The 23048-nt window shown below is 38.6% G+C and overlaps 1 protein-coding gene across 7 annotated transcripts in view; it reads left to right on the forward strand.

Annotated features, from left to right (window-relative positions):
• ALS2 (alsin Rho guanine nucleotide exchange factor ALS2) overlaps positions 1–23048 on the forward strand; it is an 82867-nt gene that overhangs the window by 54272 nt on the left and 5547 nt on the right. For 3 of the 7 annotated variants that reach the window (XM_039470025.2, XM_039470026.2, XM_074399262.1), the window contains exons 15-29: positions 33–161; positions 589–659; positions 1085–1151; positions 1497–1699; positions 1814–1879; positions 2899–2997; positions 3599–3763; positions 4619–4730; positions 4938–5015; positions 9496–9629; positions 13171–13338; positions 17782–17899; positions 18849–19006; positions 20921–21043; positions 22221–22397. In XM_039470025.2, coding sequence (XP_039325959.2) covers positions 33–161; positions 589–659; positions 1085–1151; positions 1497–1699; positions 1814–1879; positions 2899–2997; positions 3599–3763; positions 4619–4730; positions 4938–5015; positions 9496–9629; positions 13171–13338; positions 17782–17899; positions 18849–19006; positions 20921–21043; positions 22221–22397 — 1868 coding nt within the window. The other 4 variants (XM_039470027.2, XR_012517657.1, XR_005579608.2 and 1 more) reach the window with 4 other exon arrangements.

Genomic DNA, 23048 nt, shown 5'->3' on the forward strand with positions numbered 1-23048 from the left:
TGACTTAGTATTAGATTTGTCTTTAATTCCAGGATTCCTTGAGGAAGCCAGAGCGTCGACTGCTGTGTGAAAGTAGTAACCGAGCCCTGTCTCTGCAGCATGCTGGGAGGTTTTCTGTGAATTGGTTCATTCTCTTTAATGATGCCCTGGTCCATGCCCAGGTAGGCTGGATTCCTAACCTTAGAAGAATCCCTGAAAGTTGGAGTCTTATTAATAATACTGTCAGTTTATGTTCAAAACTAGTGTCATTTCACTGAAACTCTTGTCTAAAAGAGACTGTTTAGCTACAGCATGCATTTGTGGTATGGGCTGGATTTCAGAGAACTTTTAAAGTTTCTGGCTTGAGAAAGAGTGTCAGCCATGTGAAGAGGGCTCTGCCGCAGAGATAGCAAGGCCCTCTGGGTTAGCTGTGTGTTATGGGGACAATGTGGCAGAATCGGTGGCACCTACGTGGGATTAACCATTTCAAGGGGTTGTGCAGCAGAGATGGCAGGGCCCATGTGGGGTAATGGCATGAAGGCGATATGGGCAGAGACCCCAAGGTCTACATGGGCTTTAATAAACGTGCTTCCGTCTTCTCTGTTTCAGTTCTCCACGCACCATGTTTTCCCTCTGGCCACACTGTGGGCAGAGCCACTATCTGAAGAAGCTGGTGGTGTGTAAGTGCGTCTCCCCTCCCCACCCTACCCTGTCCAAATCTGTTACCCAAGTTGCTTTCTTAAATGTGAAGAAAAGCTCAGGAGGGCTTGGGAGACAGCCTACCCATTCTGTATAATGAGGCCCATCTCCTAGCACATTAGACAGTAAAATAGTCTATTGATAATAAGATGGCCTGTTGCAAAGATCATGGCAAGTCATGATTAGGTAATAAAAGGGCATCTTCATTGCACACATCCCCATCGTTCAGCACAGAGCAGAGTAATTCTTTGTTCTTTCCACCACTGTGGGAACCAAAACCAAATGAGCATTTACATTAATTGACTTCTGCTCCTCTTGAAATAGAGGTTGATTTTCATATTTGAGGATTGATACTGCAGTGGCAGGCTGTTAAACCTACTGGTATTTATCCTTGTGAACATTTTAGGAATGGCTTAAAGATAACTACACCTGAGGAGCAGTTCACTCTTATTTCATCTACACCCCAGGAAAAGGTTAGTTCATTATGGTATTTTCTTTCAATCTTTGCCCTGGCTCTCTGCCTCCTGTATAATAAAGAAGAAATATAAATTGTTCTTACTTGACTAATGATGCACAGTTTTGTCTGATAAATCTTCATTAAGCCAAAACTATAGGTTCTTATTTTTGTTTTTTTTTTTAATGTGGCTTAATTTTAAACATATAGTAGAGAAATCCAAGAGCCAGTCAGTAGTACTCTATTAATAAGAAAAGCATTAGGATACAAATAATTTATTCATGCCAAGGAGAATTAGCAGGATTTAAAGCAATGCTTGATGAATTGTTGCCTTAAGCTTATTGACGTTACTTTTTGCTCCTAGACAAAGTGGCTACGAGCTATAAGCCAAGCTGTAGATCAGGCTTTGAGAGGGATGTCTGATCTTCCCCCTTATGGAAGTGGCAGCAGTGTTCAGAGACAGGAACCACCCATTTCACGCAGTGCTAAATATACTTTCTACAAGGATCCTCGCCTAAAGGATGCAACCTATGATGGACGGTGGCTTTCAGGGAAGCCTCATGGCAGGTGAAAATGTTGAAGATTTATGCCTGGGGTGAGGATGATTATCACATTATGGAAAAAGTATTGCTTATCTGAAATATTAGTTGACATGCATTATTCTTTGCTTACTCATTCCAGAGGGGTTTTGAAGTGGCCTGATGGAAAGATGTATTCTGGCATGTTCAGGAATGGCTTGGAAGATGGGTAAGAAAACTGTAAAACATGATAGTAGATTCAAGTTCAGTAAGGTCATAAGTGATGTTATTTTGTATGCAAACCTGGTTTTCAAACAAGTCGTCAATTTTGGTTGTTATTTTTTAGAAATGCACATGTATGAGCATGAAGAGAGCCAGGAGTTAGGGGTACAACCTCTGATTTACATAGACTGGGTCATTTTCCTTGATAGCCGTGTGACTCAAATCACACAGCCTTCCGTCTGTTAAAATGAGGCTATGTTTTCTATTCATCTCTCAGTTGTAAGACTGAGAACTTTGGTAATGTTAATGGAGGGACTATTGAGACGGTAGTGCACCTTTACACAAAGAACATAGAAAAAATTTCCTTTCAGTTGTTTTAAATCACCTTTAATTTCTGTGATATATTAAAGGAGAAATCTTTAAAGTACCATATTATCTTAATGACACTCTGATGACTTTTTAAAATAAGTGAATCATGTTTTCTAATACTGTATTTACATGATTAATTTATGGCAGTTTTATGTATAATGTTAAGAAAGTAATTAAGTATATAAAAATATTGGGTAGGTGATGTATGTGTCTCTGTGATATGTAAATTCTTGTGCTGTGTTAAAATTTCCTTTTTAGATTTTTAGAATGAGAAGAGACTTTAGATAATCTAATTTACCTACTGAGTTGCCCCCTTATTATCCAAATAAAGGAGCTAGATACCTAGGCTTATCCCGTGGTGGTACAGGTAATTAGTGACAGAGATAGGCGAAGGACACAGGTCTTCTGTTTTTCGTTGGACTTGGATTAAAAGACTGCATCTCAGTGTAGTAGGACTGATGTCCCACTCCTCTAAGACTTGCCAAACAGCTTGGGTTATATAGATTCACCTTAAACCAAGATGCTGTTTACCCCTTTACTCCTATAGGTAAATCTTTCCTCTGCCTTCCTTGTTAAAATATTTATCAGGATATACATACAAAAGGCGAATGTGTCATAAATGCATCTTCTTTTGTTATTTTTTCTTTTTCATGGCAGGTATGGAGAATACAGAATCCCAAACAAGGCAATGAACAAAGAAGACCATTATGTAGGCCATTGGAAAGAAGGAAAAATGTGTGGTCAAGGAGTCTACAGGTAATAACATTCGAAAGGCTGTTGGGCTGGTGTTGGTTTTTCAAATAACCGTGTAAACCTAAATGTTTGCATAGCCAAAATTTCCTTAAGTTTTATTTACTCTTGTAGATAAAATTTAGAGGACTAAATAAACTGTGTGAAGTCTTCTTTTAAATATCAACCCCTCATCTATCACAGGATTAAAATACTGGACTATTAAATTTAAGTTCTTACCTAAATTTTACATACCTTATAAACCATAATTTTCTCATAGAGTCTCCTATATGTCTTATCTAAAAATTTATATTATTTTTATTACTTGATTCTAATGGACAAAACTTTTGTTCATCCCTCTTATAAATAACTCATTATTTAATTTCCCCATAAGGGACTAAAAACACATTTTTGCTATGTTAGTGCAAAATACCACCCATGGTGTCTTTAACTTTTTAACTTTAATCATTCAGAAATGAAATTTTTTAATTAGTGAAAAATAATAATATAAACAAATAACTATAGTTACCAGTAAGACTGAGTATGGTTTTGGATTGTCTAAACTTTGTAAAAATGAGCATCAGAATTCAATGTGCATGTGATATTTATCCATTCTTTCCAACCACAGCTATGCCTCTGGTGAAGTATTTGAGGGATGTTTTCAAGATAATATGCGTCATGGTCATGGCCTTCTACGAAGTGGGAAATTGACTTCCTCTTCTCCTAGTATGTTCATTGGCCAGTGGGTAATGGATAAGAAAGCAGGATATGGTGTCTTTGATGATATCACTAGGTACAGTATTCTCCGTCTATTCTCACAGTTAAGCAAATGATTAAGCACCATGATTATTTAGCAAGCGGTTTATATTTATTTTATCTTTTCAATGGACATTAGTAAGACTTCTTTGAGTTTGAGTAGGTGAAAATGAACCTTCTTTTGTGACAAACCCTTTTATTTATTTATTTTTTGAAACAGGGTCTCACTCTGTCACCCAGGCTGGAGTGGTGTGATCTCAGCTAACTGCACTCTCAGCCTCCTGGGTTCAAGGGATCCTCCTACCTCAGCCTCCCAAGTAGCTGGGACCATAGGCACACACTACCATGCCCAGTTAATTTTTTGTATTTTTGATAAAGATTGAGTTTTGCCGTATTGTCCAGGCTGATCTTGAACTCCTGGCCTCGAGTGAGCCACCTGCCTTTGCCTCCCAAAGTACTGGGATTATAGGCATGAGCCACCACACCCAGCCTCTTTCTTTTTTTTTTAAGTTTGCAAACTTTTGTGTAAGAAAAACCTGTGCATAGGTTTTATTGTGCTTATTACATTTTAAATGAAATTATTTAGAGTTGAATTCTTGGCCTTTTGTTTAAAAAGCATATAATTTAAAGTGTCAGGTAACTACCTGGGGTATATACAGATCTGTGTCAGATAGACCACAATGTTAAATTCGTCAGAGAACGTAACTGAGTGAGATGTCTTTTGCTATCACCTTGTCCCATATTTGAGGAGACAAAGTTAACCACTTTAACCAGAAAAATGAAAGCAAGACCAACATAGGGTTGATGCCTGGTATATCCCTTGTGATAACTGTCTTTTCCCTACTTTATCCTTGTCTTCATTGATTTTTCTTTTCTTTTTATTTCTTTGCAGGGGGGAGAAGTATATGGGAATGTGGCAAGACGATGTGTGTCAAGGGAATGGTGTGGTGGTTACCCAGTTTGGATTATATTATGAAGGCAACTTTCACCTTAATAAAATGATGGTGAGTGGAATGTTTGCATGTAGTTATTATTAACTTTAAAATTCCTTTGTCCTTAAATTTTTAAATCATCTTTTGATTAGTTTCCATCTTCTTAGTACTATTTTCCTTCTTTTAAGATTCCATAAGGCTTGGGGTATATAACTGTGTGCACTCTTAAGTTACTCTGTATTTTATGTGTTATAAATTTTCTCTTGTTTCTTCTTGTAGGGAAATGGGATTTTGCTTTCCGAAGATGATACTATCTATGAGGGAGAATTTTCAGATGACTGGACTCTTAGTGGAAAGGTTGGAAACTAGCTTTCTTCTTTTTCTCTCTGATATATTCTTTTACAAATTTTTTTGACTTTAAAAATAGCTGACTTACTTGCCATAAAATTCACCCCATTCAAGTACACATTTCAGTGATTTTTGGTAAACATAGCTGTACAAACCCACCACCACAATCCAGTTTTAGGACATTTCCGTCACCTAAGAAAATCCCTTCTGCTTATTCAATTACTTCCATTTTCAACTCCAGTTCCAGGCAACCACTAATCACTCCATGGATTTGCCTTTTCTAGGCCTTTTGTATAAATGGAATCATACATGGAATCCCTTCTATGTGGCTTCTTACACTTAGCATCATGTTTTCGATTTTTCCATATTGTGGCATGTATAGTGCTTTGTTCTTTTTTATGGCTGAATAGTATTCCAAAACTACATTTTGTTTATCCATTTACCAGTTGGCAGACATTGGGTTATTTCCAACTTTATTGTGAATAATGCTGCTATAAACTGTTGAATGCAGTCTCTTGTGTAGAATATATGTTTTCATTTTCATTTCTCAAGTAATTACCTAGAGTGTAATTGCTGGGTTGTATGGCAAATTGATGTTTAACGTATTAAGAAGCAGTTAAACTTTTTTCCAAAATATCTGCACCATTTTACATTCCCATCAGCAATGTGTGAGGATACTAACTTCTTCATATCAAAAAATATTCTTATTTTCTGTCTTTTTTCTTATAGCCATTCCAGTGGGTATGAAGTGGTATCTCCTGGTTTTAATTTGCATTTCCCTAGTGACTAATGATGTAGAACATGCTTCTTAGTGATTCATTATCTTCTTTGGTGAAATGTCTATTTAGATCTCTGGATTATTTCTAAATTTTGTTTGTACCCTTGTTGAATTGTAAGGGTTCTTTCTGTATTCTGGATACATGTCCTTTATCAGATATATGATTTGTAAATATTTTCTTGCAGTCTCTGACTTGTTTTTTTTATTTTCTTAATGGTATCTTTTGAAGCACAAAAGTGTTTGATTTTAATGAACTCTATAAAACATTTTATGAATTATGCTTTTGATGTTATGTCTAAGAAGGCTTTGCCTGTATTTTCTTTTAAAAGTTTTATAGTTTTGCCTTTTATATTTAGGTCTGTGGGTCATTTTAAGATAACTTGTGTATGGGTTGAGTTATCCAAATTAATCTTTTTGCATATGGCTATCCAAATTTCCCAGCATCTTTTTCCATTAAATCTTGATACCTTTGTTGAAATTAATTGACCAGAAAATGTGTTTATTTCTGGTCTCTCAGTTGTAGTTCATTGATACATGTTTCTCCTTGTGTTAATACCACACCATCTTGATTACTGTTGATCTCTAGTAAGTTGTGAAATCAGGAATATAAGTCCTCCAAATTTGTTCTTTTTCAAAATTGTTCTGGCCATTCTAGATTCTTTGCCTTTATAAATTTTAGGACTGGCTTATGAAAATTCTGCAATAAATCTTGCTAAGATTTTGGTAGAGATTGCATTGAATCTATACATCATTTTGGGGAGAATTGCCGTCTTAGTAATATTGACTTTTCCAACCCATGAACTTAGAACATCTCATAGTTTATGTAGAGCTTTAATTTCTCTCAGCAGTGTTTTCTAGGTTTCATGTACACATTTTGCATTTCTTTGGTTAAATTTATTTCTAAGTATTTTATTGATGCTATTGTAAAGTTTTGTTTTTTAAAATTTCATTTTCAGATTGTTCATTGCTATGATATAAAAATGCAGTTGATTTTGTGTTTTATTCTTGTGTCCTGAAATCTTGCTGAATTTATTAGTTTTAGTAGTTTTTTTGTGTGTGTGTGGATTTCTTAGGATTTCTTACATATAGAATCATGTCACCTACAAGTAAAGTTATTTTTGCTTCTTTACAATATGGAAGGCTTTTATTTCTTTTTCTTGTCCAATTGCACTGGCTAGAGTCTCCTATGGAATGTTGAATAGAAAAATGGTAAAATTGGGCATCTTTACCTTTTTTTTTTTTTGAAAGAGGGTCTTACGTTGTCACCCAGACTAGAGTGCAGCGGTATGATCTCGCCTCACTGCAGCCTCAACCTTCGGGGCTCAGGAGGGCCTCCCTCCTCAGCCCCCCAAGTAACTGGGACTATAGGCACATGCCACCATGCCTGGCTGATTTTTTTTTTTTTTTTTTTTTTTTTTCCCAAATTTTTTGTAGAGACAGGGTTTCACTATATTGCCCAAGCTGGTCTCAAACTCCTGAGCTCAAGTGGTCCGCCCACCTCAGCGTCCCAAAGTGCTAGGATTACAGGCATGAGCCACCATGCCTGGCAGAAAAGCATTTTTGTTAAAGTGCTTTTTTGTTGAGGTGATTATATGGTTTTTATCATTTATCTACTAATATGGTGTATTATATTGGTTGCTTTTCTGATGTTAAACTACCCTTGCTTTCCTGGGATAAATTGTACTTGATTATTGTGTATAGTTTTTTTAGATGTTGATGTTGCTGGATTTAATGCTAACACTTTGTTGAGGATTTTTGCATTTATATTTATGAGAGGTAATGGTCTGTAGTTTTCTTTTCTTGTGATGTCTTTGTCTGTCTTTGATATCAGGATAATTCTGGCCTCATAGAACAAGTTGGGAAATGTTCCCTCCTCACCTATTTTCTGAAAGTTTGCAAAGCTTTGGTATTATTTCTTCTTTGAATGTTTGGGAGAATTCACCAAAGAAGTTGTCTGGGCCTAAGCATTGCTTTGTGAGAAAGTTTTAAATTTCTAACTCCGTTTCTTTACTTGCTTTAGGTCTGTTTAGATTTTCTATTTCTTATTAAGTCAGTTTTGTTACTTTTTGTCTTCCTAGGAATTTTTCTGTTTTTCTAGATTATCTACTTTGTTGGCATAAAGCTGTTCTTTTAGTATTCCATTCTGTCTTTGTATGTTTGTGATGCTGTAACAAAATATCATAGACTGGGAAATTTATTTTCTCACAATTTTTTGTAAGCTGGGAAGTCCAAGATCAAGACAACAGCATTCCCTGTCTGGTGAACGCCTTCCTGAATCCTCACATAGCAAAAGATGGAAGGGCAAAAAGGCCTAAGATAGTTAGTTCCCACTGGCCCTTTTTTTCGAGACAGAGTCTTGCTCTGTCGGCCAGGCTGGAGTATGGTGGCACAATCTTGGCTCACTGCAACCTCTGCCTCCTGGGTTCAAGTGATTCTCCTGCCTCTGCCTTCTGAGTAGCCGGGATTACAGGTGCCTGCCACCGCACCTAGCTAAGTTTTATAATTTTAGTAGAGGCAGGATTTTACCGTGTTGGTCAGGCTGGTCTTGAACTCCTGACCTTGTGATCTACCTGCCTTGGCCTCCCACAGTGCTGGGACTACAGGCATGAGCCATCACACCTGGCCCTCCGTCCCTTTTCAAAGGCACTACTCCATTCATGAGGACACTGTCCCTGATCACTTCCCAAAAGGCCCCACCTCTTACTACCACCATAATGGGGTTTAAGTTTTAACACAGATTTTAGAGAAGACACCCTTTCAAACTAGCACCTTCTAACCTTTTTAATTCTGTAGGCTGGTAGCAGAAACCTGTTTCACAATTGATTTTAAAAATTTATGTTTTCTCTTTTTTTTCCCCCTTGATTAATCTAGTCAAATGCTTCTTTGTATCTTTTCAAAGAGGCAACTTTTAGTTTTATTGATTTTTCTTTATTTTTTGTTTTCTATCTCATTCATTGATTTCTGCACTAGTCTTTATCATTTCCCTCCTCTTTTTTGCTTTGAGTTTAGTTTGTTTGTTTCTCCTTTTGTAATTTTATTAGGTGAAAATTTATATTACTGATTCAGGATCTTCCTGAAAAGATAGGTGTTAACAGCTATAAGTTTCCCTCTAAGCACTGCTTTTACATCATCCCCTTAATTTTGATATATTGTATGGTCATTTTATACAGTTCAAAATATTTTCCAGTTTTCCCTGTGTATGTGTTTTTTTCCTTTTACCCATGGATTCTTTTCATATACTCTTTTAAGACATGCATGTGCCCATTTTTGGTTTGAGTTTTAAAGAGCTGGAGACTGGTGAAGACCAAGTTAAAAAGGAAAGCATTAATCATTTCGTGCCTTTTTTCTCTTGATTTTAAAAATTGAGGGCCGGGCATGGTAGCTTACGCCTGAAATCCCAGCACTTTGGAAGGCCAAGGCGGGTGGATCACTTGAGGTCCGGAGTTTGAGACCAGCCTGGCCAACATCATGAAACCTCGTCTCTACTAAAAACAAAAAATAAGCTGGGTGTGGTGGCATGTGCCAGTGATTGTAGCTACCTGGGAGGCTGAGGCAGGAGGATCATTTGAACTCATGAAGTGGAGGTTGCAGTGAGCCGAGATCACACCACTGCACTCCAACCTGGGCAATAGAGTGAGACTCTGTCTCTAAACAAATAAATATTGAATATATTTCCTCTAACTCTGCATTCTATTCTCTGACTTTACCTAGGGAACACTGATGATGCCAAATGGAGACTACATTGAAGGTTATTTTAGTGGAGAATGGGGATCTGGGATAAAAATCACTGGAACCTACTTCAAACCTAGTCTGTATGAGAGTGATAAAGACAGACCCAAAGTTTTGTGAGTAACATGTTAATTCTGCATTAATTATTGAATATTTGAAGTTGTCTTGCTTTTATCAAAACTGGTTAATATTTTAAAAGCAAAATCAAGTTCTTAAAGACTTCTTATTTTATTTTATTTGTATTTTTTGAGACAGGGTGTCACTCTGTCACCAGACTAGAGTACAGGTGGTGTGATCATGGCCTACTGCAGCCTTGACCTCCTGGGCTCACATGATCCTCCCACCCCAGCCTCCCAAGTAGCTGGGACTACAGGCACTCACTACCATGCCTGGCTAATTTTTCTGTTTTTTTTTTTTTTTTTTTTTTTTTTTTTTTTTTTTTTTGTAGAGACTGGGTCTTGCTCTTGCTCAGGCTGGTCTTGAACCTGAGCTCAAGCTATCCTCCTGCCTCAGCCTCCCAAAGTGCTGGGATTACAGGTATGAGCCACTGCACCTGGCCAAAGTCGTCATCTTTTTTTTTTTTTAAACAAGATGTAACCTCCTTGAATTGTCAACTGACACTGCTCTAGATGACTAAATCTATAGTCTTGGTTTAGATTATAAGCCTTAGAGCATGGACATTTAAAAGAAAAGTTCCAGGCTGGGTGTGGTGGCTCACACTTGTAATCCCAGGACTTTGGGAGGCTGAGGTGGTCAGATCATGAGGTCATAAGATTGAGACCATCCTGGCCAACATGGTCAAACCCCATCTCTACTAAAAATACAAAACTTAGCTGGGCGTGGTGATGTGTGCCTATAATCCCAGCTACTCAGGAGACTGAGGCAGGAGAATCAGTTGAGCCAGGAAGTAAGAGGCTGCAGTGAGCTCATGCCACTGTACACCAGCTGGATGACAGAGTGAAACTCTGTCTCAAAAAAAAAAAAAAAAAAAGAAAGAAAGAAAAAGAAAAGTTCCACATGTGAGAGAGCAGTCTGTTTTTTTGGAGATGGAGTCTTGGTCTGTCACCCAGGCTGGAGTACGGTGGCATCATCTCGGCTCACTGCAGTGTCTGTCTCCCAGTTCAAACGATTCTCCTGCCTCAGCCTCCTGAGTGGCTGGGATTACAGGCAGATACAACCACGCCCAGCTAATTTTTTGCATTTTTAGTACAGGCACGAGGTTTTACCATGTTGGCCAGGCTGGTCTTAAACTCCTGATCTCAAGTGATCTGCCCACCTTGGCCTCTCAAACTGCTGAGATTACAGGTGTGAGCCACTGTGTCCAGCTTGAAAGAGCATCCCTTTCTTTTGAGATGGAGTTTTGTTCTTGTTGCCCAGGCTGGAGTGCAGTGACGTGATCTTGGCTCACTACAACTTCTGGCTCTCTGGTTCAAACAATTCTCCTGCCTCAGCCTCCTGAGTAGCTGAAATTATAGGCATGTGCCATAACGCCCAGCTAATTTTTGTATTTTTAGTAGAAATGGGGTTTCGCCATGTTGGCCAGGCTGGTCTCAAACTCCTGACCTCATGATCTGCCCTCCTTGGCTTCCCAAAGTGCTGGGATTACTGGTCTGAGCCACCAAATCTGGCTATGAAAGAGCATTCTTAAATGGAATCTGTACACAGCTTGATTTTGAAAAGTAAAGAAAACACACACACACACACTCTCTCTCTCTCTTTCTCTCTCTCACATACTCTCTCTCTCTCTGTCTGTCTGTCTCTCTCTCTCTCTCTCTCCCCACCCGCCACCAAGTGGAATAGTAAAATCTGCATATATGAGGAAAAAAAGGCAAAATCTAAGTACATTATGCCCAACCCTACTGCATTTTTGGCTTTGTTCTCCGTTCTCCCGCCATCTGTCCCTAGACATGGCACATTCACAGAAGTGTACGGTTTTTGGCATATGTCTATTTTCTTTATTGATCACAGCTTTAATTTTATTATTATATTTGGTAGTGGCTCAGTTTTTTGTTCCTAAGGATATGTTTTTCTGTAATGCATTTTATTTACTTTTTTTTTATTTGAGATGAAGTCTCACTCTGTCACCCAGGCTGGAGTGTAGTAGCGTGATCTCAGCTCACTGCAGCCTCTGCCTCCCAGGTTCAAGCAATTCACCTGCCTCAGCCTCCCAAATAGCTGGGACTACAGGCACGTGCCACCACACCTGGCTAATTTTTGTGTTTTTAGTAGAGATGGGGGTTTCACTGTGTTGGCCAGGCTGGTCTCAAACTTTTGACCTTGTAATCCACCTGCCTCGGCCTCCCAAAATGCTGGGATTACAGGCATGAGCCACTGCGCCTGGCCTGTATGTAATGTATTTTAAATTCACATAAGATGTGCAAGGTTTAGAAAGTCCTTATTATAACAGGAATCAATTTTTATTTTTATTTATGTTTTCAAATTTTCAAATTTTTTTATTTTTGAGACAGAGTCTCACTTTGTCGCCCAGGATGGAGTTCAGTGGTATGATCTCAGCTCACTACAACCTCTGCCTCCCACGTTCAAAAGTGATTCTCCTGCCTTAGCCTCCCGAGTAGCTGGGATTACAGGTGTGGGCCAGCCACCACACTCAGCTAATTTTTTTTTTCTTTTTTTTTTTTTTTGACAGAGCCTTGCTCTGTCACCCAGGCTGGAGTGCAGTGGTGCAATCTTGACTTAACTGCAACCTTTACCCTCCTGGGTTCAAGCAGTTATTCTGCCTCCACCTCCCAGGTAGCTGAGATTACAGGCATGCTCCACCATGCCCAGCTAATTTTTGTATTTTTAGTAGACATGAGGTTTTTCCATGTTGGCCAGGCTGGTCTCGAACTCCTTATCTCAAGTGATCCACCCCCCTTGGCCTTCCAAAGTGCCAGGATTATAGGCGTGAGCCACCGCGCCCATCCAGATTTTTGTGTTTTGGGTAGATACGGAGTTTTCGCCATGTTGGCCAAGCTGGTCTTGCACTCCTGACCTCATGTGATCCACCCTCCTTGACCTCCCAGAATGCTAGGATTACAGGTGTGAGCCACTGTTCCCCGCCAGAAATCAATTTTTTAAAATTCTGTGGAATTATGGGAGGCAGAGTAAATTGATGGGCTTTGTACTTAATAATCCATACACTTTAATATCCAAAAACAATAATTAGCTAAAAAAGCAGCCTTTAAAAATTTTCATTCAGTGTTTTAAAAATAGAATTACCGGCCAGGTGCGGTGGCTCATGCCTGTAATACCAGCACTTTGGGAGGCCGAGGTGGGTGGATCATGAGGTCAAGAGATTGAGACCATCCTGGCCAACATGGTGAAACCCGTCTCTACTAAAAATACAAAAAAATTAGCTGGGCATGGTGGCACGCGCCTGTGGTCCCAGATACTCGGGAGGCTGAGGCAGGAGAATTGCTTGAACCCAGGAGACGGAGGTTGCAGTGAGCCGAGGTTGCGCCACTGCACTCCAGCCTGGTGCCTGGTGACAGAGTGAGACTGTCTCAAAAAAAAAAAAAAAAAAAATAGAATTACCATCAGTCTTGCCAGTTTTGATCACAATAAAGCATTCCGAGTTGTGTGTTAGAAAGTTTCTATTCTTTGGAACAATATTTCACAAAATAAATGATTAATAAAAGGTTGATATGACTTTATTAGCAGGAAGCTAGGAAACCTGGCAGTGCCAGCTGATGAGAAGTGGAAAGCGGTGTTTGATGAATGTTGGCGCCAACTGGGCTGCGAGGGCCCAGGCCAAGGGGAAGTTTGGAAAGCATGGGACAATATTGCTGTGGCCTTGACCACCAATCGGCGCCAACACAGAGACAGGTGAGTGAACGCTTGCTCAACATAGAGCAGAGCATGTTCGGAGGATGAAACTTAAGACCAGTAAGTAGTCAAGACTCGCTGCATTTAATTTAAAACTTAATGATGTACTTCTGCTTCTGGGTAAGAGGGATTAAAACATACTTTCTTTATCTTCTATTGAACTCACCTGTTAAACCTGAACAGAATACATGGACAGCTATTTATGAACTCTGAAAAGTAAATATCAACAAGTAGATTGAGGAAGAAAACCTGAATTCAAAGTGCCACAAAACCTGTGGTGAGTTTACTTAGATGTTTTGCTTCACTATTCCTCAGCCAGAACTCAGTGCAACCAGAAACATGAAAGCAAGCAGTGTGGTGCAGACAGACAGGGATACAGAAAAAGTCCCTCTGGTTCTGGCTCAAGGAGTGGGGACTTTAAAACTCAGAGGGGCTGATACATACTCAGTTTTCTTTGTCTTTTTTCTTTATTCTCTCATGTCCAAACCTCCAGGAACCTCTGTGGCAGGGGTAGTAATGGCAGCAGCTAGAGCAGCCATGAACAGGAAACTTGCAAAAGTCGAAACTCTGAGAGAGTAGAAACTTCTTCCCCCTTTGGTGGCTCCTTAGGTCAAGAGAAGGCCAAGTCCCAACACCATTGCATTTTTGGCTTTGTTCTCTGTTGTCACCATCTGTCCCTAGATGTGGCACAATCACAGAAGTGGACAGTTTTTGGCCAGAGGACCTAAATAAAAAGGGGTGCCTGAGAACCATAAAATACTGGCGATGGAATGGAGAGAAGAGCTCTGGGAAACAAGCCTGTAAAGTTATTTGTGAACTTCTGGGCTCACCCTAGACCTGCACATATATGGGTTTGATCGTAATTAGTACCAAAGAGTTTGAGAACCAACCTCACAGGTAGACCACTCAGGTCCCAGAGTGGTCATTAAGTTATAGACTCACAGGACAAACCCAGAAAGGGTGCAAAGGCTTTGACAAGTGAACTGGCATTAGCACCGTGGCCCACAGGAGACCAAGACAAAAATGTCTGCTATATTAGGGATTCCCAGTATGACTTACACATTCAGTGATTTGCTGGAAGAATTCACAAGACTCTGTATAGTTGTACTCACAGGTAAGATTACAGCAACACAGTAGGGACACACAACCAGATCATAAGGGAAAAAGACATAGGTAGAGTCTGGAGGAATCCATGTGTAAGCTTCCCATGATCTTTCTTTTCTGGGATGGGTCACACACAACAGTTTTCCCTGCAGCAAAATGCAGCCACACATGTCTAATGTTTCTACACAGGGAAGCCTACTAGAGACTCAGTGTCCAGGGTTGATATTGGGGGCGGGTCACATAGGCACCCTGTGCTGCGCAGTTGCCAAAAGTCCACAGTCCCACCCTTGCCACAGGAAAGCAGATGTTCACAGTAAATCACATTGTTAATCTAAGGACGGCAAAACACCTTTATCAGTATACAGAACTTTTAGCAAGCTTAATTCCAAGTGCCAGCCAAGGGTCAACCTTATAAGCAGGTTCTTCTTTATTTTATTTTATTTTTATAAAAAGAGACAGGGTCTTGCTGTATTATCCATGCTGGTCTTGAACTCCTGGCCTCAAAAAGTACTCCTGTCTCAGTCTGACAAAGTGCTGGGATTGCAGGTGTGAGCGACAGCCCTAGCCTGAGTCTTTTTATCTAAAGATAACAGTTTCAAGCCTGCTATGTTTACTCTTTTATGAATGTCAACATTCTCCATAGGATATAAACAAGACACAGAGTTTGATAATACTCAAAATATCCATTGAGCTACTCAGCAATGAAAGAACCATGAAAATCTCAATTTATTTCAGGAAAGGCAATCAACTATCAACAGATGACACAGATGTTGGAATTATCTGACAAGAACTTTAAAGCAGCTGTTATAAAATGCTCAGATGAGTAATCACAAACACCCTTGAAACAAATGTTAGAACGGATGTATCAGCAAAGAAACAGAAGATACAAAGAAGAGACAAATCAAAAATTTTGGGTTGAAAATTATATTAATCAAAATAGCTTACTATATGAACTCAGTGGCAGAATAGAGATGACAACGGAAGAGGCAGTGAACCTGAAGATTATCAAATATAAACAACAGAGAGAAAAAACATGAAAAAAAAAGTGAACATAGCCTCAAGGACTTGTGGGTCTAAACTTTTTTTATTAGAATTCCAAAAGAAAAGTAGAAAGAATGGGCCGGGCGTGGTGGTATACACCTGTAATCCCACCACTTTGGGAGGCTGAGGTGGGTGGATTACTTGAGATCAGGAGTTCGAGACCAGCCTGGCCAATATAGTGAATCTCTGTCTCTACTAAAAATATGAAATTAGCCGGGCATGGTGGTGGGTGCCTATAATCCCAGCTACTCGGAGGCTGAGGCAGGAGAATTGCATGAACCTGGGAGGCAGAGGTTGTAGTGAATCAAGATCGCATCATTGCATTCCAGCCTAGGCAAAAATAGTGAAACTCCGTCTCAAAAAAGAAAGAAAAGAAAAAGGAATGAGGAATGGAACATTTTGTGAAGAAATAATGGTTGAAAACTTCTCGAGTTTAGTAAAAGACATGAAACCTATAGATTTAAGTAGCTGAGCAAACCCCATCTTGGGAAAAACCAGAGATAACCATGTGTAGACACATCATATTAAAATTCATGCAAAAAGATCTTGAAAGCAGCTAGAGTAAAATAATGGGAAATCAGCAATTCAAATGACTGCATATTTCTTATTAGAAACCTTGGAAGCCAGAAGGAAGTGGCACAGTGTTTTCAAAATGCTGAAAGAAAAGTTACAGGTGTACTTTTTCATTTCTCTCTTTTTCTCCTTTTTAAAATTTTCTTTTTCACTTTTTCTTTTCTCCTGCTTTTCTTCATCTGCCTTTCTTCTGTAACTTAACCAGTAACTCTCACAAGCATTGCTTAGCATTTGGACCTAAAGAATTTACTAATCCCTGGAGCAAAACTTCCTAATTAACTATGACTTTCTTGAGTTTAATTCTAGATAATGGTTTGTTTGAGCTATGCCTTCATTGTTAAAATATCAAGGAGCATACTTTAATCTGTGTAACTACATACACTTAATTTTTAAATCAGTTTTATGCTGGTCTTTTTTTCCACTTATCAGTTACTTTCTAATAGGAATTGAAGGAAAAAAATTGAGCAAGTATCCATTTATTCAGAATGTAAATGTTTGTTCTGAATAATTAATGTTCTAGTTTGCTAAAAGTTATCAAATCCTTTAAATAAATTACCAATATTCAAATAATTTTAATATACCAAAGTATAATTACATAGAAATTAAATTCCAGAGGTTGAAAGATACTTCAGGAACTTTAAATGTTTCACAGTCAAGTCTAACAATACTAATTGTTATTCTAGCCTGAAGAGATTAGATTAGATTCTAATTGAGTACCCCCAAAATTGATATTTAAAGTAAACCATAATATAATTAGTGTTTGCTTGATATTTATGTATATGTTTTAAGAAATTAAATGGAGAAAGAAGTGTTTTTTTAGTTTGGGATAAATAGGAATTGATTTTAGTATTTTTTTCATAGAGTTCATAATTGTTACCTTCTCCTCTTTCCATCAGTGGAAGAAATGGAAACTCCCAGAATTCATTAAAGCCATTGACTGCCCCTTGTGTGTGATCCAGATGGTCAGTGTGGTGCAGCCTGTCAGTTCAACTTTGAGACTTCAGTTAACCCAGTTAAGCTGGGTTAACTGTTGTTAGGTGTTTCAGAGAAGTGAAGATGAATGAACTCTTTATATAAAATTATGTTGCTACCACAAACATCTTATTTGCTTATCTAAAATCAAATAATAATAGTGATTATGCACTGCTCAGTTTCTCATTGGCTGTCATCTAATGATAGAATACTATTACCAATAATTTCAGTTGATTACTAGCATGTGTTTTATTTTAGCCTCTTCATCCAGTCTCTTGTTACCCGTTACGTGCTTACCTTATCACCTGTTGGAGTGTCGTTATCTCCTTGCTTCTTAATGTCATTTTCATTTCTTCCTTAGCCCTTTCACTTATTTCCCCTTTTCCTTAGCTCCCTTCCCTCTTTGATTTCATTTTTCTCTTGTCACAGACAGGTCTATCACCTTCAAGCTAATACTGTATTTATCTTCAAGCTAATGTCATATTATTTCCAACACCATGGTTTAGATTGGAGTAGAATCTTCATTCATTTATTGTAGTTGGTACAAAGTAACACTGCATGCTTTTTGAATGAATGTGGTATAAACTGAGTACCTAATAGCAGGTTCATGATGGTTTCTGAGCTCGTTTGGTCCAGTACTGTGCTGAGTGCTCCACTTTGACTTGAGCGAGTGACTGTTTCATGTGATTATTTACATGTATCTTGCTTTCTTGATGAGAAATACATGATAGACTTTTCTTTCCCTTTTTATAGTCCAGAAATATTAAGTCGTTCACAGACTCAGACACTAGAGAGTTTGGAATTCATTCCACAGCATGTTGGTGCCTTCTCTGTGGAGAAATATGATGACATCAAGAAATATTTAATAAAGGTAAACTAGAGTAAAAATTACATTGGTCTTGTGAATTAATGATTCAACTACCACAGTATATCATTCAAATAGATTCACAGCTTGATGTTATCCTAATCCTGTCTTTGCATCCTGTGCATTTGTTAATTATCTGATTACCAAGATTACATTTCTACCTGAAGATTGTCCCATTATTATGATAGAACTTTTAAAAGTTTTTTTAAGGCATTCAGGGGGGTTCTTAAGAAATAAGATTAGAGTTCAAAAGGCTTTTTGTTAATAATATTAGCAAACTAGAGATTGTATAAGTAAAGCATGCTGCTGTCACCCCTAGATAGGCTCTTTGCTTCTTTCTAAACCTTGTAAGAGCAGCTACAATTTAAAGTCTGACATATATTGATGGGAATTGCAGGAGGGAGTTTTCTGAGACGTCAGGGGCACTGAAGAGTGACCGTTTCAGACTGTCATTAACAGTCAGTGTTTAGTTTTCTCCACGGTAACATTTTGTATCATTTTTGTGAAGTTTAAAGTACATTTGAATCTTTTTAAAATTTTGTATTCATTTATTTCCTTTTTAGACATGGAGGTCTCACTGTGTTGCTCAGGTTGGCTTCAAACTCCTGAGCTCAGTCGATCCTCCTGCCTCAGCCTCTGCAGTAGCTGGGACTATAGGCATGAACCACCATATCTGGCAAAATCTCTTTTAGTGATATTCCATATCGGTACTTCCAAAGCTTTTTGCCCAAAATGTTAAGGAGAGTCTTTGATCAAGATTAGGACCTCCGGCTCTATGTAATTGGGCTAGACTCAGTACTTTCAGAAAAATTAAAGTATTTGAATATTCCTGGTCCAAAAGTTGACTCTTGACATTTTGACAGTTGTTTGGCATTTATGAAGTTGTTTCTTATTAATTGATTGTTTCTGCTGTTAATGCACATTGATTGACTTCATTGATTCCCTTCCTACTCAGGCCTGTGACACTCCTCTGCACCCCCTGGGCAGGCTTGTGGAGACACTGGTTGCAGTATATAGAATGACATATGTGGGTGTAGGAGCCAACCGCCGGTTATTGCAAGAGGCTGTAAAGGAGATTAAGTCCTATCTTAAGCGAATTTTCCAGCTGGTGAGGTAAGACAGCTTTTTACTAAAGTCTGCAAGCTGTTGAATACTATGATATACCAATGCTTGGCTAGTTTCACCCTGAATCATCAAGGAAATAGTTTTATGCCAGGGTTCTTTAATAGATTAAATAAACATGTTTTAAATTTATGTGTAAGCTAAAAACATAAAAAAGATGAACAATTAGCTATTGTTTATTTGTGTGTATGTCTTATTAAGTGTAACAGAAGGGTAAAATAAATGTGTGGGGTTTTTAAATTCTAAGTTTGGTATGAAGTATAGTAGTTGTCTTATTTGAATTCAGTCTCTAGGCAAAAAATTATGTATCTAAAACCCAACCACAGAGTAGTTAAAGTTTAACAGATGGAGTTCCTAATAGAATTCCTAATCTTGATCAAGACATAGTTTTTATGTCTTGTCCTTTGGCAACAGTATCACGTACATTCATTTATTTAACAAATGTTTATTGAGTGTTTCTATGAATAGCCATCATTCTGGGCTCTCAAGAAATTTAGCAGTGAACAAAGACAAACCAACAGTCTTTGCTTTCATGGAGCTTACATTCTAGTGGGGAGGGGAAAGAGTAAACATAAAAAATATAGAGTATGTCAGAGAGTGATTAGCGTTACAGAGAAAAAGGGAGAAAGGATGGTACTAGATGTGAGATGCTGTTATTTTAAATAGAAGGTCAGAGCAGCCTAACTAATAAGGTGATGGTATTTGGGCAGAGACTTCAAAGAAGGCAATTAAATGAGATAGTAAGCATCTTTGGGAAGAGAGTTCCAGACAGCAAACAGTTTGAGCTTGTGAGATATAAGATCTTTTACTGAGTTGAAGCTAACAAGTAGATACTATAATGAGATAATTATACAGAAGATTATGAATTTGTCCCAGAACTTTCATATATTGTTTGCCTCAACATTTGGAAATGTTTCAGGTTTTGAGGGAGAAGTGAGATCTATTAAAAAGATTACTAGCCTGGGCTAGCTCTGACATTAACTAGATGAGTATAATGAAAATAAGTTTCCTAACCTTTTTCGGTTGTTTCAACTATAAAATTAGGGCAGACGGAGGTGCAAGGTATAAGTCTACAGAAATAGAGAAGACTGCATATTGCCTTTAAAGGGTCAAAATTTAAGCCTGTAAAAATAAGATAAAATGAACTTGTTTATGGTAGAGTCCACCAACATTCAAGAAGTCAGAGATAAAATCTATGGCAAAACTCAAAGCCTAGGGGGGAAAAACCCCTCTACAATTTATACCCATGTTTTCCTTGTTTTTGAAAAATTAATTTTAAATAACTTTTAAAAACACATTTTTAAATTTTATATTGAGTACAGAGGGAACTGGGGACTCTAAAAGTGGGAAGTGTGTGTGCGAGGGTGAGGGTTGAAAAATTACTTACTGGAAATGGTGTTCACTATTCGGGTGATGGGTACATCAGAAGCCCAGACTTTACCACTATCTGATATATCTGTGCAACATAACTGCATATGTACCCCCTGATTTTATAAAAGTAAAATTAAAAATTTACATTGCGTTTTCTGTAATTAATCATTTTTTCCCTTTTTTTCTATCAGTATTTGCTTGTATTTGGAGTATAGTGGTCTTTGCTCAGAGTTAATGTAAATTGACCTCAGATGAGATTTCCCAGTAAGGAACACATATCTCATTTAGATCAGAATTCTCCTTTCCTTAGTAACTCAACAGAAGAAAACCATAGCACATGAAGATCTTGTAGTGGTATATTATTCATTAACTGCACTCTTAATTTTATCCTGTAAGAAACATCAGTTTTCTCAGGGAACTAAAATACTTAGTTGATAATAAAGCTTGCTTTCATAGCTAATGGAAATGTCTTTTTATGCTTTTCAACCCCCCTAGAGGTGTAATTGTATAATTATGTTTTTTATTATTCCTTAGGTTCTTATTTCCTGAGCTTCCTGAAGAAGGCAGCACAATCCCTCTCTCTGCTCCTTTGCCAACCGAAAGGAAGTCTTTTTGCACTGGGAAGTCAGATTCCCGCTCTGAATCACCAGAGCCAGGGTAAATGGAGTTGGGTAGGGATAGTGAAGAAAGGGAGTGGGGACTAGATGATCTTACCTAAAGAGTCCCAGGGGAAGGTGTGTTCTCTAGGTCTGTTTCCTCATTTCTTTCTTTTTTTTGAGGAGGGTGGGGTGGGTGGGGGAATGGAGTCTCACTCTGTTGCCCAGGCTCTAGTCCAGTGGCATGATCTTGGCTCACTGCAACCTCCGCCTCCCAGGATCAAGTGATTCTCCTGCCTCAGCCTCCTGAGTAGCTGGGATTACAGATGTGCACCACCATGCCTGGCTAATTTTTGTATTTTTAGTAAAGACGGGGTTTCACCATGTTGGTGAGGCTGGTCTCAAACTCCTGACCTTGTGATCTGCCTACCTTGGCCTCCCAAAGTGCTGGGATTACAGGTGTAAGCCATTGCACCTGGCCCTCATTTCTAAAATGATGTGGTTGGGGCCAGGAGGGTTGGGGGCAGCCACAGTGACTCATACCTGTAATCCCACACTTGGGAGGCAGAAGTGGGAGAATCACTTGAGCCCAGGAGTTCAAAACCAGCCTGGGCAACATAGGGAAACCCCATCTCTACAAAAATTTTAAAAAAAGATTAGCAGGACATGGTGGTGCACACCTGTGGGCTCAGTTACTTGAAGGCTGAGATGAGAGGATCACTTGAGCTTGGAGTTTAAAGTCTGCAGTGAGCTGTGACTAAACCATTGCACTCCAGCCTGGGTGACAAAGCGAGACCTGTCTCAAAAACAAACGAAACAAAAAAAAGTGTGGTTGGGTAGGTGCCCTCTCTGAGTTCCCTTTCAGGTCTCTGAAGCACTATTAGCTGTACACCAGGAAAACACAACCACAGATGATCTGAGCACAAAGGCTGCTGAGCAAAGGAAGTAACATCACAGTGACCTAGAATAACCTCAGAGAAATCAGCCTCAAAATGGAAACATAGTAGCTTTTCAGTTAGATTTTTAATTCATGAAAAGAATTCACAGTTTCCTCTGTCAAAATGATAGGTAAGGTCCTCATGTCAACAACTCGTTATGAAAAGAGCAGAGTGATATTATAACTTTTTAAAAACTTCCCATCTCTCTTTGGGCTTTTTGAAACTGAAGCTCTGTCTTGGATTCTGCATTCAGTTTTAATATGAAAAATGCTCCTCTCCTCCTACTCCATGATTTTGTAGTTACGTAGTAACGAGTTCTGGATTACTGCTGCCTGTGCTGCTCCCTCGGCTCTACCCACCACTGTTTATGCTTTATGCTTTGGATAATGATCGGGAGGAAGACATTTACTGGGAATGTGTTCTTCGACTAAATAAGCAGCCAGATATTGCTCTCCTGGGATTTCTTGGGGTGCAGAGGTAAGCACAACCAAATGGTTTTAATTTACAATGCAAAACTGCATTATTGGAAACTTGGCACTTTGATATCTAATTATATATACGGCTTGCAATTATTTACATTTTTGCATATGTCTTATTTAACAAAATAGTGATAGTCATTAATCTGTGTTTCTGAGAATATTTGGGGGTGAGTATGAAACCTGATTCTTTGGAATGTGTTTTTTATTCTTATGTTTTCATATATATGTATAAAGTGTGAGCTATCTTGCCTGGCATTTTATAGTTCTTAAAAGCATAATACATATCTTTGGCATTCTTCTTTCTCTTATTTTCATTCCTTCCTTCCCATTTGCAATTTTTAAGTTAAAATTTTTGAAGTGCTTTTTTTTAAACAGAGTCTTGCTCTGTCTTGCAGGCAGGAGTCCAGTGGTGCAATCTCCACCTGCCAGGTTCAAGCAATTCTCATGCCCCAGCCTCCCAGGTAGCTGGGGTTACAGGCATGCACCACCATGCTCAGCTCATTTTTGTATTTTTAATATAGATGGAGTTTTGCCATGTTGGCCAGGCTGGTCTCGAACTCTTGGCCTCAAGTGATCTGCTCGCCTCAGCCTCTCAGAGTGCTAGGATTTTTGGTATGAGCCACTGTGCCCGGCCCTGCTGTTTTTATTA

Source organism: Saimiri boliviensis, chromosome 5, assembly GCF_048565385.1.
Source record: "Saimiri boliviensis isolate mSaiBol1 chromosome 5, mSaiBol1.pri, whole genome shotgun sequence".
NCBI classification, from domain to species: Eukaryota; Metazoa; Chordata; class Mammalia; order Primates; family Cebidae; genus Saimiri; species Saimiri boliviensis.